Genomic DNA, 18,406 nt, shown 5'->3' with positions numbered 1-18,406 from the left:
CGGGGGCATGCTAGAGGCAACCACACATTGATGTGTCTTTCCCTCTCTTTCTCCCACCCTTCTCCTCTCTCTAAAAATCAATAAAATATTTAAAAAAGAATTTCTGGTACCAAGAATTAACCAGACACAACCTTATACTGCGACGTGACCAATAAGATTCAACTCTATTGTATGACCTGTGCACTTATGTTCAAGACAGGGCATTCATACCAGACACCTATTGTTGTGTTAGCTGTTGTCATTTTTTGGACAATCTAAGGGAAGAGAAGTCAGTGCCCCTAACTACATAGACAAGGATTGCATGTTTTAAAAATTCTTGCAGCACACTCGTTGAAAATCACTGACCTAACCCTGTATTTCTCCTCCATGCCCCGTGTGCCAGAGATGTGCTCATAGCCTATCTCAAGAAGCTACTTCTCTCCCATCTTGCCCTCATTGCTTGACAACATCCCTGTTTTGCAGCTTATTTTTGTCGAGAAAGTATAGTTCCTGTACCAAAGGATCTGGGCGACCCTATCCTTCCATCTAACGATGAGGGAATCACCCAAATGGCTCCGCTTTGGTTAATAGCTAATTATATGAAATCAGCTTGAGCAGCACCAGACACACTATTCTGAGAGAATGTGTGGTGGCCCTTCCTTGAACAAAATGACAAGTTACGAGTTTGAGGAAGCAAGAAACAAAACAAAACCCTAAGAAGCACAACTGACTTGGAGTTTTTTGGTAGCAAGGCTTCACCAATCCTGTGAGGCCCCATTCACTTGCTTGAAACCTTTTTGGTCTTTTCATTGTTTATGAACACCTTCAAATGAACACCTTTTAAACACACACACACACTGCCACTGATTTAAGGCATTATCTCAGAAGTAGAGACTGAGTCCTCTGTCTCCACTCATTGCATCAAAGTGCAGGAAGCAGCCAACTGCCTCTGAAGCTTCGAGTTCTGCTAAGTTCTGACCTCTGATACCCAAGCCTACACTAAGCTATAGCTTCATTCCTTTAAAGATTCAGTGTTTTATGAATGTATATATAGGTTTCTGGGGTGGCTTGGCTGGAGTCAACAGTATGAGAAACAAAGCCTCAGATCCTTCAAGAAGACACCACCTCTGCTTGAAAAGAAGGTATCTTTTCTGAAACGAGGTTTTGACACAGGAAGTATTATCTTGTCTTTATATGTAACCTCAAAACCACCCCCGCGTCAGAAGCTCCTCTGTACTCACCTTCCATCCAGACCACAGGATCCTTTGTGTCAGTCACCCTTAGTAATGCCAACATCTCTTCCTTTACAAATGAACTTTAGCATGAATTCTTCTTGTTTAAACAAGCAGATAGATACACGGGCCACTTTGGTATAGCTTGGTAACAACGCCAATAAGAGTATTTATAATTCTACAGCCAAGCCCAAAGATGGCATCAGAAGTTGTTTTCACTAGTTACCGCAATTGGCAGAGATGAGACTGAGGAGTTACACCTAGGTATCATCCAAGGGCCTGGATATGGCATGGATGCCTCAGGAAGCAGGAAGTTCCGCATCATTTGTGGGATGGGCAGGCTGCACTGCAACTTGGCCCACATCACGGAGAGCACATGTGCCAAGAAATAAGCTCGCTTCTCATCTGAACGTTGGTGAGTTAAAACAATGCTAATGAGCTCAGTGAGTTGTAAAGACTTCTGGTTGATTTATGGGCTTGAGGATCAGATCACAGACCTGACCAGGATTCTGGGAGTTGGGAGATGACAAAGATTTTAATGACAACCCTGCCAAAGTGAACAGGTGTCTGTAAGATTCAAAGTGTCCAGGAAGAGCTGTTAAGTTGAAGGGAAAGTAGAAATTCATTAAAACAATAAAAGATACTAACACATCAAAAATAAATCTCTCTAGCCCTTCCAGTCAATAAAGCACTACCTTGCCACAGTGTTATCTATCACTAGTGTGGTTGAACAGAAATTTCTCCATCTTGTTTGCCTCTGACAGTAAGTAAATTGCAGTCTCCCTGCAACAATGGAATGTCATTATTTTTCAAATCTCCAGAAACAAATGTGCTATTTGAAGCCCTCTGTGTAAACGAGCCACGCTTACCTACCTGTGGCATTAAGAGCGCCTCCCTGTACATTCTCTGTGTGCTGGTGGTTGCTTCAGTGCTGTAGATGTAGCCTTGTGTCCCTAACACTAACCAGTGGCAGCTGTTTAATCAAAAACCAGGCCTCCTGCTCTGGGCTAATAATTTCCCAGCAGGCTCAAAATTCCCTGATTCTCAAAAGTACCTACATAATTTTCCTAATTAGTGGACCATCAGTAATTTGTGCATTGGCGAGATTCAGAGTAAGTAGTTTGGGGTTGGGGGGGGGGGTTCTAGTTTGTACTTCATTCAGTGACTCCTATGTCCTTAGAAGTTACTTTGAGTTGTTCCATATGAAAAGACTGAGACTGTGAACAGGCCTTAACTTAGGTCTGTTAGGATGAGATAGTAAAAGCAGGTAGATCCCCTTCTGTATGTCTATGAATTCCTTGACTGGAGCTCAAAGACCTCTCTAGTGAATGGCATTGCTTTCAGGCCTGACTGTTCTCTAATTCTTACAAGGCCAAGATGTTCCAGTTATTAATTCCATTGCAAAGCTGGGAAGGGCCTGGAAGAGCAGCACCTTTTGAGGTTCAGAGGCTGGGTCCTGGGTTGCCCAAGTGAGGGCAAAGTCTCTGTACCACCCGCCCAAACACACACGTGTACTCTGATGACCATGTCACATTGGCTAACAGGTTTTTGCCTTGGTTCATTTGTTACGGCCCCAAACCATCTGTTTTCATATTTCTCAGAGATGAAGAGACTTTCAAGATCTCACAATCAGTTTAGCGGGGCTGAAGACCAGAACCCAAGCCACTGCCTTTTCCTAGTCAATCACTGGCTGAGGTGACAGTAAAAAATGCTCATTTTAGACTTCATAATGTAAAGGATAGGAACACGAGGGGAAAGATGTGTCTGAGCTGCTGGAATGTACAATTCCATGGGAGAGCTATACACATAAGTGACCATCTTAAATTTATTGTAGAGCTTGCATAGCCTTAGCACCTCAGCAACCTTGTCTACCTCTATCCATTAAGGTCTGGCCTTAGCTGATGTGGCTCAGTGGATTGAGCACTGGCCTGTGAATCAAAAAGTCACCAGTTCAATTTCCAGGACATATGCCTGGGTTGCAGGCCAGGTCCCCAGTTGGGGGTGTGCAGGAAACAACTGATGGATGTATCTCTTTCTTGCTCCTTTCCCCTCTAAAAATAATCTTTAAAAAAAAGACACTCAAAACCATTTTCTAATTAAAAACATGTAAACCCCAGCCCATAAATCCCCTCCACCCCAAATTAGCCTTCTGACAAAAAATGTCACTTTAACGGTGTTTTAAACAGAACCAGATTAGATATTCTGCTCCATATATAGGGCTGCTATTTGATTTTTCACATCTGGGAAGATAAGCCCAGATGAAGCCACCTTTTTGTTTTGTACAATGTCCAAGAACTGCATACATCTTTGTGTGGGAGCTGTAATTATATAGACCACAAATAGGTCTATATTAAATTTAATGGCCTGCATCAAACTATTAGATCCTCAAAAATCACCTGACACCCATAACACAATAGGCCACTTCACTGTCTGGCAAACAGAATTTGAGGTAACTAGACTAGAGGGCTTCTATCTGTATCAGGGAGTTTCACCCTTACCCCTGTCTTACTTATTTTTATACCTCAACATTCAGCACAGTGACTGAGATTCAGTAATTATCCAATAGTCTTTGAATTGAATATACTTTATTGGGGTAAAGTTATTTAAAAAAAGATTTTATTTATTTTTTGAGAGAAGGGAAGGGAGAAGGAGAAACATTTATCATTTGCCTCTCACCAGGGACCTAACCTGCAACCCAGGAATGCGCTCTGACCAGGAATCCAATAGGTGACCTTTCAGTTTGAGGAATGACACCCAACCTACTAAGCCACAGAAGTCAGGGCAGGCTGAAACTATTTTAAAAAGAACTGAGCAGACACTGTGTACTAAAATTACTTTATTACAGTTGATTTTTTAAACATTTCCTTTGCTATTATACAAAGGATACTTACAAACAAAATATTACATATGACCTTGTTTTCGCTCTTATGTTCTGACAACTTGGTAACAGCTTTAAATGCACAATCTATACAATTAATACAGGTTATATAAGAACTATAAGGTATGTTGAACCAGAAGAATACTGACAATATACTGTACAATAAGCCTTACCAGTTAGTGCTGTGGACCATTTCTATCAAAAGGAAAATGCACATCTGTACAGTCACCTTTACCAGCTGGTGCTGACAGTGAGGGAGAGGCTTCTTCCCCATTGCAACCCTTGGTAAGCCTCCACTGTGGGCGTCTGTTTGGTCCGAAAATTGAGAGGACTGTGTATATTTAAAATTAGTCATCTGTAAAGTGGCAGAACGTCACTTTCAAGATGATAATCTTTCACAAAAAAAAAAAAAAGAAAAAAGAAAAAAACAAACCAAAAACCAAAAAACCAGTCCTAGTTTTAAAAGACCACAAGTCCTTCGTCCACTACAAAAACCCTACAGGCTCAAGGGCTTTAGGAGATGAGAAGATGTAGGCTGCCAAAAAAGGAGGCAAGAAACCAAGTCAAAATCTAGGTCTTGCAAAATCATCATTTTTCCCTTCACCAAAGGGAACTAGAAATGTACAAATTCATTGATGAACCTCAATGATAACATCAGTTTGCTGATAACCCTCATTTTGTCTGGACCCGATTTGTGGGAATAACTGAAAGAGATTGTGAATAATATACACCACTTTTAGAAAAAAACATCCTGCTTAGTTAAAATATTCCCTTTAGCCACCAAAGCTGGTCCTGGGCTATTACAGGTGTGCATTCATCTCTCAATGGTCTACTCAGAAATGATAAGGTTACAGCTTTTTTTTTCTTTTCTTTTTTCTTTTTTAAATAAAAAAAGCAACTGACTGAAGCATTTTTCTTTTTTAGGTAAATAGCAAAAATAAAAATAAAAAACCAACCCTGGCATTTGCACAAATAATGCAAATGGAGCGATATGGCCTTTAAGGTAAGGAGTTAGTAGAAAGGAAGAAAGAAGTGAAGAAAACCCAGAGAAAATGATGTATTAATTTTCTTTTTAAAAATTTCTACAATACATGTGCAAAAAAATCATGCTGGTTGAGGAAAACAAAGGAAAATGAATATATAAAATTAAAAACATAAATAATATGTTTGGATGACTGGTAAAAGCAGAAACCAACCTGGGTTACAAAAAGGATTATACATTCAAGATGCTCTTAAACCCAGTGGGATAACTTATGTTAAAACTGTGTTAATAGTTACGTTAAAAATCTCAAGTTTGTTTTTAAATCTTCACAATACAAGCAAAGCTGTTTTAAAATATACACTATACATATTTCTCATAGTCTCTCCAGCCTCACTAATGCGCATCAGGCTGTCTTTCTCATATACTAAAACAAGGGGGTTCTGGAAGCTAAACTGCTCAGAGTAACCCATCCATTATTTAAATGTTTGTCTTAAGTTTTAAATGGGTTAAAAAATTTAGCAGACTTACATAAATAGGATTTAGCAACATAAGTGTTAATTTAAAAAACTCTAAAGCATTTACAAATTATCAGGTTGAAATAGTCTGGGGGAGTTATGTGCACTATATTTTAAAATGTTATTTACATCAGGCCATCACTTTTGTAAAAGTTTCCCTAAAAGATAAAAAATAAAATAAATTTGGATAATTAACCTATTCTAACCTTGCAGAGAAGGATCATGAAAGGAAAGGTAAAATAAGAACAAAGTTATCTCTTAACAGAAACCCCACATATTCCTCTCCCCTTGGATTTTGCTCTATGAAATCACCTGCAATTCCTAATAGGCTCATATATCGAGTGTCAAGATAATGTGGTAAAATAGTCAGATAATTTACTGGCCTCAAGTGGATTTTTAAAAAACTTCTCACCTTGTGACTCTGCATGGATTATTTTAGGCATGTGTATGTAATTAACTGGAGGGGCACTCTAAGTAGGCACAAGTCCCATTTAATGTGGAATAAAAGTTATAACATTAAATGCTAGTAGGGAGAAAGGGTGGTAGTTTCTGTGATGTTATGAATGCAAGGAAGCACATGTGGAATGTGCTTCACATTCACACCAAAAAAAGAGCTGACAACACAGCAGGGGCAGCCCACGTCTTAAACTAAATATACTTGTCAATGACAAATAAAAGGGGTTTAGAAGGGTCCCAATACCCCTCCCTTCATTTGTTTCAAAGGTACCAAATAGTCACACGGATCAGCCAGGAGCTGCAAATATTAAGCAGTTACATTTTTTTAAATCACACAATTCACTCCATGATCATGGACAATTTATAGTAACAATAATGTTCATGCGGAGGCAATATATTTGAGGGCTCAGAAAAAGCAAAATGTGCCACTGAGAGAAATCTGTTCCCATACAACTGGTCTTCATGCTTTCAAGTGGCCCTAATATACCTGTGATGCTAAGCCAAGCCATGCAAAAGCAAAGAGCACACACTTTTCATTCACATTCCTATCTCATTTCTAAACTCCACTGACCTCAGAGTTGCCATAGAAACATATGAGTACTGCAAGAATACAAATAAAAGTTGATAGATTTTTAAAAAATGCATTTCTCTTGTCTATGTTCTCCAGACTTAAATACTGTGGGGCTACAAGGTATATCGAAGAAAGGTTAAGTGGGGATCATGAAAAAGGAACATATATAATTCTGGAAATAGGAAAAATGCTCTGAAATGGGATCAATGTGCCAGTTCATTTCATTTGAAAATTCAGCTAGAGAATCCAATAAACAATTCCAAGCCATAATGTTACCTGCACAATTTACATAAACAATAAAACTCTTGCACTTTATAGACAAAAACACACTTCTGTAAACATGGCCACTGGGGGAGGGAGGCTGCCTACCTCACTCATGATTGAGAACATGTAATCATTATACTGAATAAAACAACTTCACTTCAGATTTTAAACCTGACCAATGATTAAGCTTCATTTCCCCATTTAACAACATTTAAGCATTAATTCTAAAAATGTCACCTAGGATGGTTTCACGGTTAGATGCTAGAACCATAATCAGCAATGACAGCGACTCCTCTCTAGCTGGCACAGACTTACAAACTTTAGTACAAAAACAAACAAAAAAATACAGAAACTAGGTCAATTTGTTAGCTACATATTTACAGAAAATTACATGACTTTTCACTCACAATTGCTAAAAACTATGAGTGAAAAGGAAACTGTGCAGGTTGTAATTACCCGTACTTTGGGGGAAATTCTTGGGCATCAAGATACCCTTTTCACTCATTCAGAAGTCTTGTATTCTCTCCGCTTTTTTCATGGCAAACTACCTACAGATGTTCAGATTAGTATATCCAGTGGGTATCTTGTTTTAGAGAGGATTAACATTTTTCTCTATCTAAAGGAGAATCTCTTGTATATTTAAAAACAGAACAAACCCAACACAGGCACATTCATTCATTCATTCATTCATTCTCTCTCTCTCTCTCTCTCTCTCTCTCTCACACACACACACACACACACTCTGTCTCTCTCTCTCTCTGAAACTTCAGTTAGGATTGTTGGGAGACAGCAAACAGTGGTGGTGACATAGTAAATGGCTCCCTCGTTTCCTTCTCTGCATTTATTTTCTCCAAAGAATATCTATTTTTGGGGTAGGTGGGAAGTGCAAGTTTAAAAAACCCCACAATAGACAGATAAGGTGCAATCTAATTTATATATTACTTATGATGTGAAGGCTACCATTAGGCCAAGTGGGTTCTCTTCCCTTGTTTGAGTGAAATTTTCAGAGTCTGAATATAAATGAGGGAAAAATTAGTTAATGTGACTTTAAAGGGGGCTCCCAGAATTCAGTAGAAAATAAAAATATACAATAAAGAGTTCTCAGCTTCACTTTCTTTTTCTAGATAACTGTTTAATAAAACTTCTTTACAAAAAGTCATTTCCAATGTAGTCTACTGTAGTGATCTCACAAAAGTGCAGACAACATAACCAGACACACAGCAAAACAGACTTCAATCAGTAGTCCTTGCGTACAAGAGGCAAGTCTGCTAAGTGTACAGCGCACACTTCATTCTCATAGGAATCTGATGGGAAATTTCCAGTTCTTAGCAAGAAAGAGTGAGTACTTTTTCAAAGGCAATGCTACAACCTGGTTGGGGCACTATCATGTTAGATGAGGGAAAACAAAAGAGAACCTGTTTCTCTTTTATAAATGATCTGTATTTTGATAAACAGCTCAAAGATGACAGCCCAAGTTTTGCCTTTGTTCCTTGGAGAAGGTAGTTTTCTATCTAAGAAACAAAAACCTCTTCTTCCATCATTATAGGAGATTCATATTCTACACCTTAAATGTATTATTCTCTGACTTGAATATAACTAGACATTTCACATTGTCAGCACGAGACAAAACAAGAGACCACATAAACCTCCTAGGAAAGGGTTGCTGCGTTGAGCCAAGTTTGCTTCACTAGTAGTGGCTCAGAAGGGGTGGAAGGTGCACAGAGAACTTACTACGAGCAAGAAGAGGCAGCTCAAGGGAGACAGCCCTCTGCCAATACCATACCCTTCTCTCCCAGTGGCCATTTCCTGTTGACTTTATAGTTTAGGAGAACCTTGGATGCTTTTAGCAGTCATTCTTTTCCTGGTTGTTTTGGTCCTTAGAAAAATTTGTAATTATTGGTGCTAGTGGAGTAAAAAGAGGACGAGCATCAGTGGTATCACTAATACTCAAGAGTGCATATGAAGATTCACTGTTTCTCTGATCATCTTCGCAGAGGAACCACCACCAGTGTTTTGCATCGCCACGGTTCACTTCTCTCTGCATCATGACAAAAACTCATAGAAACACTAACTGGCTCCTTCCCCAGCACTATTTTACTGCACCTGCAACTTAGGTTTCCACATTTTACTTAATTTTCTTTCCATCCAAACAAGTGCTAAAAGGGGATTAAAAAAGAGACTGCATCTAATGACCACCTTCTCATAAACATCACCCCAGAGTGCTCATTCTTAAACACGTGCATTCTTGCCTAAACTGAGGATCTGAGATAACAGAACAAAATAACAGAACCTTAAGTGCCCTGATGGAAGTGTACAGTATGAGTTACATCCATCTATCTATACATACATATAGACACTCATATGTATATACAATATATACATACACATGATAATAGCTATACCAAAAATGTGCATATTTAACACAGTTTTAAAAAGCCAGTAGATCATGGTATAATACAATTTATTTCCACTAGTGAATGGCACAAATGGAGAAATGCAAAGGAGGTGTTTCAAGTACAATAAGGTCATTTTTCACAGGTGAAAATAAACAGTATTATTCCAGTGTCCAACATAATGTATTTTATAAAAGTTTAAAATGCCAGACATTTAGTACTTAAAGAAGTAGAAAGTACTAAAGTCTGCCTTATGGTCTGAAAAAGACACTCATAGAGTTTTTGATTTTTGAAAAGGGGATAAGGAAAATTCGGTGGGAGTGGGAGGGGTGTCAAGGACAGTTTCTTTAGTGTTCTGAATGATGTTCACCTGATGTCTGGGTGGCTTAAAGTCATGACTATACTAAAAAGCTTAATTCACCAATAAATCCTTGGTATAGAGTACCAAGCATATTATACCTGTGGGTCTGGCATCAAATGCGAGACTATTCATCTCTAGGCATAAAATTGCCCAAAAAGAAGGGCAGCTCTGGATAAAAGTAATGTAGACAGTTTCCAGATAACATTACTATATAATGAAGAAGTTATAATTTGGGGTTAGAACTGACTTTAATAACAGGAGAAAAAATATGTTCAAAAGCAAGGTAACCCAATTAGAAATAACATATTTCAAGGTATGAAGCTTTACATTTTTTTAAATGCTAACTAAAGAAAGGGAGAGACAGTGAACACAAATTTTTTACTGCCAAGCTCTGGATACCAGATATAGCATTTATGACTTTCTGATATGCTGGGCAAATTTCTCATACTTTTCATTTTCTCAAATACATATGTACTGAGTGAACACCAACGCTGGGAGGAGGTAGTACTTTGATCCAATGCTGACAGCTGTACACTGATTCAGAAAGTGCCTGCTTCTGTAAGATTTCTACCTTTCAAATTTTCCTGGTACAAGCTTCACCCTTTAGTGATTCCTACTTGCATGAGATTTCTCATTAGTCAAATCTTATAAATACACACAAACCAATTAATATATATCATTTTTAAACTATGTATTTTTAAATTAGAATTAACTCCATGGAATAATCCAGGTATACTCATGACCTCAAAACTGGACACAGCCCTACTGGATAGACATTTGGAATCAGTATTCAATCACAATTTTATAAGTACACGTGGCCTGTGTGAACCCAGGAACTCCATCTGACTAATTGAAGCCCACAAGTGGACTTGAACATGTATTACCGGCAGTCTTTTGGATTTTAAAGAGTTTTGTGTATAAAACTGATCTGCTTCCCTATCCCACCCCTCTAGCAGTACAGAGGGGCTAATAAGAACTTTTAAAAAGGTATAAAATTCCATTATATTTTTGGACATTTTATTAATTCTAAAGCTCTCTTCTATCATTTTCCTCCAAATAGGTAGATATTTCAATTTGTTTGAAATACTATGATATTTGAATGCAAAAGATATACTGAGAAAATCAAAAGCCCCTTTCATTAGATATGACAGGTACATGTCACGCTCACCTAAAAACTGGTGACCTTGAGCATGGCCAAGAGGACAATGTATCAGAGTGCTGCCTGAAACACTGCCTACAATTGTGTGAAATTCTATGGTGATATTGGTTTTTAAAATATTTACATTAAAACATTTTTCTTCCAATTACCTTTAACTAAATGCCAGAAACTCCTAAGGGGATGATTCATGGAGAGTGAACTGATATGCCTATGGAAGACTTAAATTTAATAGAGAAAACGAAGATTTCTACAACCATAGATTCCCACTTGGTCATTAGTCTGGTCTAGGTGACAAGCATCTTTTAGAGGAAATTAGAATTCTAACTTGGAGCCCTTTAACTATATGAAAAGCAGGATCCACAGTTAGCAGCAAGGGTTCTTCAAGACAACTGGGGAGGAAGCAGGACAGTAACCTGTAAGAAAATCTGATATGTCATTGGAAAGGACATTTGTTTTTTCTTCAAGTAATACTCACAGCTCCCTATCCACCTTCAACTAAATTTCCACACTGTCAACGAAATACCAAGCAACATCTGACTTTCAGCATTGGATTGATCCTTCATTGCAAAACGAAATGAAACAAATTAACACATGCCCCTCTCTGGAAAAAAAGAAAATGGTTAGCTTTTGTCAAGACTCCTTGACCACTACAACTTACTCTTTTTTTTTTTAAATCTGCCAAACTTGCTAGTTCCTCTTCAGTAGTAATTTAGCACTGAGACTAGAGACTTCAGGAAGTGGTGTTTCCTACTGTATGATGTTAAATAATGCCAAATGGTCACTAAGTCTCAAGGAACTAGAAGTTTGTAAAGTATTGCAGCAACAAAAACAGCAATTTAAAAAAAGAGAGGACCTGCACATGCAGCAAAATCTACAGTGGTAGTGAGGGTTAGTCAGCAGCTGGTAAAGACATTGGCTCAGTGACTCCTGGTTCACTATGGCAACTAAACTTTAAACAATTGGCTATTCTACGTGTAAACAGGAAATCCCATAAGCCATAAGGGGGTAATCAAATTAATGTCTTTGTAGTGTGATGACAATTCCGTTAATGGCAGTTTACGAACATGGCATCATTCAAATACCTCTGGCATTTGATGAATATTGGCTATAATTCTTTGTTTTTGTACAAAGTAAAAGTACTGTTTGGGGTTTTGAGAGCTATAGAGCTTAGCTAGTATGAAATATCACAGTATAAGCAATAAAACATTAGGATATACAGGCTTCACCTCCTCACTCTGCTGCTGAACATACCCACAATACGAACTTTCAGGGGCCTCTCTCTCACCCTTCTGCTTTCCTTTAAAGGCTTACAGGTTTGTTGATGCAATTCCCACACCACTGTGATCCCCTTAAGCACCTCCACGTCACATGCCACGAAGAAGGCACAGTTGAATGGAAAAAGTAAAATTCACTGACAAGCCTATGCAGCATTCGGAAAAAGAACTAAGTTGTTTCCTACTCTCTGAAAAAAATAATGTAACCCTTTAGTGTTCATGGCTTTCAACTCTTTTACTCCAAATGAGGCTGAGAAGTCAGACCAATTTAATAAAAAAAAAAAAAATACTGGTGAGGGAATACAAGTGTGTTTCCATAACTTGTTCCAGCATATGTCTCCTGCTGAGTGGCTCATAAGAATCGGGGGTATGGAGAAGGCTTTAGATCTTTTCACAAACTTCCTAGGATACAGTTGCCCCAAAGTGATGAGTCAAGCCACTTTGCTGTATTTTATTTTTACAGTGTTCAGAAAATACCCATCTAGCCAATTTCTTTTTACTGCACACATGATGTATATGTGTGCGCACATGATTTCTTTTCAAAATCTCTCCAAAAGTTAAAAACAAACAACAAAAAACCCGGCAGCCAAATACTATGACATCCCAATTAGTAAACACAAAATAGAACGCTTTACAAAAATGAATAAAATATACCATATGCACTCAAGCTTCCACACTGTAGTAACAAAGTGAGGAGGCTGCTATGATGATGTCTGTAGGCAGTTTCTTTTGGCAGACAGCTCCAGCGGAATTGCCACTTTCAATGACTAAGTTATGTGTAAGACATGTGTGACCCATTGGATATTTGTGAAGTGACACTAGTGCTTCTGCTCATGCCCTGCTCCGTCCGTCCCCCAGAAGCTGTCCGCCTCAGAGCCTGAGGGCTATTGCGGACTCCCATACTGCTACCTCGGGGTACCCCTTGTATTGGCCCTGAGGGGTGACCCCATGGCTGGGGTCCACCTTGCATTGGATGACCCCAAGCTTGTGGTGGGCCACCCATGGGATGACCCCAGTGAGGTGCTGGACCCCCAGTAGGGTTGTGAGACCAACCAGAAGCTCCTGGGTAGCTGTGGCTAAATGCCTCAGGGGAGAGATTAGAAAGGACCATGTTACTAAAACCTAGTCTCATACTTTCAGAGTCAAAAGCTTCAATCTCTCTGGCTTGACGCTCCAGTAAGCTTCTTATTCGTTCTGTGCGTTCATTCTGCAAAGCCAACATCTCTTCTTCAATCTGTTGGGTTAGAGGAAGGAAGCAAAATGAAAGCTGATTTATTTTTTAAAATCTAAAAACTAAGAAAGCACGATTGCAGTTCGATTCCCAGTCAGGGCACATGCCTGGGTTGCAGGCCAGTTCCCAGCAGGGGACTCATGAGAGGCAACCATACATTGATATTTCTCTCCTTCTCTCCTTCCCTTCCCCTCTAAAGATAAATAAATAAATCTTTAAAAAAATTAAATAAATAAAATAAAAACTAAGAAAGCAGTAATTACTCAGCTTTGAAGTGAATCATAAAGAAATTCACTCTGGCTATTTTATGGATTTGTATTTAAAAACCAAAGAGATGTACTGTGGGAATCTCATATAATTTTTTAAATTGTATTTTATTGATTGTACTATTACAGTTGTGCTGATTTCCTCCCTGTGCCCGCCTTCACCCAGCATCCCCCACTTCCTCAGGCAATGCTCCCATTCTTGTTCCTGTCCACAGGTCATTCAGTAAATTTCTTTGGCTATTCTTTCCTATAATGAACTTTATAACCCCATGGCTATTCAGTAACTTAACTACTTGTACTTATAAAAAAATATTTTATTTATTTTTTGACAGGGGAAGGGAAGGAAGGAAACATCAATATGTGGTTGCCTCTCCTGCACCCCCTACTGGGGACCTGACCTGGCCCACAACCCAGGCCTGTGCCCAGACTGGGAATTCCTTTGGTTCACAGGCCTCTGCTCAATCCACTAAGACACACCAGCCAGGGCTCTACTTGTACTTCTTGATCCCCTCACTTTCCATCTATTCTCCCACACCCCTCATCTCTTTATCTTTAACCTTTGGCATTTTAATTATGTGTCTCTGTGGCCATATTGCTTGGAACTTTGCTTCCTAAATGTGCATGTCTATTTCCTTCACCATATTAGGAAATTTTTCTTTCATTATTTTTTTCAAATAGATTTCCAGTTTCTTTTCCTTCTGGCACCCCTATGAGGTGAATGTTGGACTGCTTAAAGTTGTCCCACAGGCTGCTTATACTATCCTTGTTTTTTTCTATTTTTCTTTCTTCTTGCTCTTTTGCACGGCTTTTGTTTCCTTATGTTCCAAATCATTGATTTGACTCTCGGCTTCATCCACTTTACTTCAACCATTGTTTCCCTGTAAACTGTTTTTTGTTTCAACCAGTGTATCCTTCACTTCTGACTGGACATTTTTTATGCTGTTAAGGTCCTCACAGAATTCCTTGAGCATACTTATAACCTGTGTTTTAAACTGTGCACCTGATAGATTGCTTATCTCCATTTCACTTAGCTCTTTTTCTAGTTCTGATCTATCCTTTCAGTTGGGCCATGTTTCTCTGTCTCCTGGTTTTGGCAGGCTCCCTGTATTTCTATGTATTAGGCAGAGCTGCTCTGACTTGGTAGTATGGCCTAATGCAGTAGCTGTTCTGTAGGGTCCAGAGACACAGCTTCACTTATCACCCAAGCTGGGTACTCAAGGTGCACCCTACATATGGGCTGAGTACACCCTACTCTTGTAGTTGAGTCTTGGTTGCTATTTGCAGATCCATGAGAGGGCTTCACCTAGGCCAGTCAGAACGGCTGTGACCACATACCACCAACCTCCAAACTCTGTGGAGAATCAGCTATGCAGGGTCACAGTGGTGGTACAGGCCAAGGTCAGCCCCCACCAGTGTTTTGCCCAGGGCCACCCTTTCTGAGCTACAAAGCAATCAAGAGATGGCTGCTATGTGTGCTGGGCCTGGAGATTTCTAGGCAAGGCCAACCTGTGAATCTAGGCTACTAGTTCAGGGCCTGGGGCTCACTGAGGCCAGCAGCTGCTTGCTTGAGATTTGTTTGTTTTATAAGATATTTATTTATTTTTAGAGAGAGGAGAGGGCAAGGAGAAAGATAGGGAGAGAAACATCAATGTGTGGTTGCCTCTCATGTGGCCCCCACTGGGGACCTGGCCTACAACCAAGGAATGTGCCCTCACTGGTAACTGAACCAGTGATCCTTTTGTTCGTAGGCCAGCACTCAGTCCACTAAGCCACACCAGGCAGGGCCTGCTTGAGAGGATTTAGGAAGCTGTGCAGCAGGAGCCAAGACCAGCCATTCATATGGAAAAGCAGCTTGGGTGGGCCCCTAAATTGATAGGCGCAGAGTCTCTGGGGATCTCCAAGGATGGTCAAACAGTGTTAACCAGGTTGATAGAATCTTAGATCTGGCTCCAGTCTGTTGTGGGGAGAGGGCCAGAAAAGGGCAATCACCTCTGCTTGCCTTGATGCCAGACACCTCAGCCTCCTCCTGTATACCACTGGTGTTCCTCAAGGTGCTTTCCTGGCGCCAGAGTGAGTCTGAGTAGATGAGTCCTGTGTGGTTTCTTTAGAGGAACTACAGGAGGCTCTCCAGCAGTTTCTTCTGCTGACTCAATCCCAGCTAGTTTTTGCAGCCTGAAGTTGTGCAGACTTATCTTCCTGGCATTGGAGGTCTGGGCTGGGACTCCTCAAGACATGGCTCACATTTTTCTATCCAGCATAAGTGGATGGGGACCGGCCCGTTCCAGGTCTCTACCCTCCAACCAGTCTAGATATATGTGGTTTCTCTACTTTCATAGTTGTCAGACCTCCATTTAACTTGATTTCTGTTGGTTCTGAGCAATGGTTGGTCTATATTTTAGTTGTAGTTTTGATGTGGTTGGGCAAAGAGGTGAGCCATGTATGCCTACACCACCATCTTGACCAGAGTCCTCTAATTTATATTTCTAAAATATGTAAAATCAAGTCCTTAAAAGCAAAGGTAATAACCTCTATTAAAATAATAAATTAAAGTATTATCATCAATGGCTACTAAATCCATTAGGTATAAAGTTAAATGGAAAAAAAATGAGTGAGGAGAAACCAGCCTTAGTAGACATACCATAATGTTATTTAATAAGATAAATATAGCAATGGTATAGGAATAGAAAACTGGTAAATTAAAAATAGAATGAAGATCAAAGTTTGTATGCTTTTAATGCAGGACAAAAGCAGCAATTAATTCAATGGGAAAAAGATTCTCAACAAATAACACAGGCACAATTGGCCATCTATCTGCAAGGAAATAAAAGTGGAACTCCATCACATACCATGTTCCAGATGGACCAAAGTGAAAGCCAAAACCACAAACTTTAAAGTTTTCATTAAAAAATTAGAAGACGCCCTGCCCTGGCTGGTGTAGCTCAGTGGCCTGAGTACTGGCCTGTGAAATAAAGGGTCGCCAGTTTGATTCCCGGTCAGGGCACATGCCTGGGTTGCAGGCCAGGTCCCCAGTAGAGGACACATGAGAGGCAACTACACATTGATGTTTCTCTCCCACTCTTTCTCCTTCCCTTCCCCTCTCTCTAAAAATAAATAAATATTTCTTAAAAAGTTACAAGGCACTATGTACTTAGAAATCAATGGTTGGGTAGCCACTTAATCAGTTCCAGAAAACTAGGAGGTATTACAAATAAATATAGGTGACTATATATAATTTTTATAAATGTAAAAAAAACCCATTAAAGTCAACAGACAATAAAAATAGTTGAAGAAACTTTTTATGATCACATTGATAATGCCTGAACCCACTGATCAATATAACATCACTTAAAAGAGGGACAACTAGATACTATGTATCTCTCAATATGATGCAGAAGAAAATATATAGTAACCCTTACAAAAATTTAATCTAAACATGACCATGCCTCTAAATCTACTTACCAGTTCATAATAAATATGAAGGAGAGAGGAATATATAAATAACAACATGAGAATATAATCAGCCATATCTAAATGTGAGATACCTAAAGAGCAAATGATCCAATGTATAGTTTAAAAAAGGAGTAAAAGCCCTGGCTGGTGTGGCTCAGTAGACTGAGCACTGGCTGTGAACTAAGAGTTCAATTCCCAGTCAGGGAACGTGCCTGGGTTGAGAACCAGGTCCCCAGTGGGGGAGCGGGAGAGGCAACTGATCCAAGTATCTCTCATACATCGATGCTTCTCTCTCTCTCTCCCTCCCTCCCTTCCCTTCTCTCTAAAAGTAAATAAAACCTTTATAAAAATTAAATGTCTCCCTATGATTTGGATGTTAGAACATTTACAGTTGTCCCAGATGTTCCTAAGCCTATCCTCATTTTTCAAAATTCTGGTTTCTTCATTCTGTTCTGGTTGAATGTTTATTTCTTTCTTCTGCTCCAAACCGTTGATTTGAGCCCCAGTTTCCTTCTCTTCACCACTGGCTCCCTGTACATTCTCCTTTATTTCACTTTACATAGCCTTCACTTCTTCCTGTATTTTGTGACCATACTCAACCATTTCTGTAGGCATACAGATTACTAGTATTTTGAACTCTGCATCTGATAAAATGGGTATCTCTTCGTTGCTTAGTTCTTCTTCTGGAGTTTTGATCTGTTCTTTCATTTGGTCCATATTTCTGTCTCAGCATACCTGTTACATCATAAGAGAAGCCTTAGGAATTCACCAGAGCTGGGCAACCCATGTTGCTGCATTATGGAGATGTATGTGGAAGAGGAGTCCACAGACAGGGAACAATGCCCCTTGCAGGGCTCTCAGCTGGCTTTCAGTCACTTCCTCCACTACCCACAAGCAAACTGGGCCCTTCTGGTGGGTGTGTTTGTGTATGTTCTAGGACCCTGCGGGTCTCCCCAACGAACTCTCCTGTGAGGCTGGGAGTTTCTTCCGCTGCCTCAACCCTCACAGGCTTTTACACTCAAGAGGTTTTTGAGGCTTTCTTTACCCACACTGGAACCCTGGGTTGCAAAGTCTATCTCGTTCCCCAGCTGTTACTTCTGGTTTGTTCACATGCAAATGTGGGACAACCCAGTCCTCCAGCCAACACTTTGTCCACCCGTGCTATGTGTCCTCTCTGCCCAGCTGCCTGTCTCCACCCCTGCTACCAGTCTGGATGAATGTTTCTCCTTTAACTCTTTGGTTGTCAGATTTCCATACAGTTCAATTTTCTGGCAGTCTGGTTGCTTTTTGTTTTTGTTGTTGTTCTTCTTTTGTGTGTGCAAGGATGCAAAGTATTACCTACTTACGCTTCCATCTTGGCCAGAACTGTATCAGTTTTATACGTACATTTTACTA

General features: G+C 39.7%; 1 protein-coding gene and 1 long non-coding RNA gene across 6 annotated transcripts in view; one reads left to right on the top strand and one right to left on the bottom strand.

Moving 5' to 3' along the window:
• Positions 1 to 297: 297 nt before the first annotated feature.
• Positions 298 to 13,171, top strand: LOC119003402 (uncharacterized). The gene is made up of 3 exons (XR_005069958.1): positions 298 to 1,140; positions 11,928 to 11,931; positions 13,161 to 13,171. It is a non-coding gene; the product is annotated as an uncharacterized LOC119003402 (long non-coding RNA).
• TAOK1 (TAO kinase 1) overlaps positions 11,451 to 18,406 on the bottom strand; it is a 146,379-nt gene continuing 139,423 nt past the window's right edge. For all 5 annotated transcript variants that reach the window (XM_037069707.1, XM_037069706.1, XM_037069709.1 and 2 more), the window contains one exon: positions 11,451 to 13,298. In XM_037069707.1, coding sequence (XP_036925602.1) covers positions 12,837 to 13,298 — 462 coding nt within the window. In that variant the 3' untranslated portion in view covers positions 11,451 to 12,836. The remainder of the gene's footprint in view (positions 13,299 to 18,406) is intronic.

Source organism: Sturnira hondurensis, unplaced genomic scaffold (genome assembly GCF_014824575.4).
Source record: "Sturnira hondurensis isolate 20B ecotype Veracruz unplaced genomic scaffold, ASM1482457v3 Scaffold0018728, whole genome shotgun sequence".
NCBI lineage: Eukaryota > Metazoa > Chordata > Mammalia > Chiroptera > Phyllostomidae > Sturnira > Sturnira hondurensis.
The sequence above is the reverse complement of the archived record's forward strand: the minus strand, read 5'-3'. Positions and strand labels throughout refer to the sequence as shown.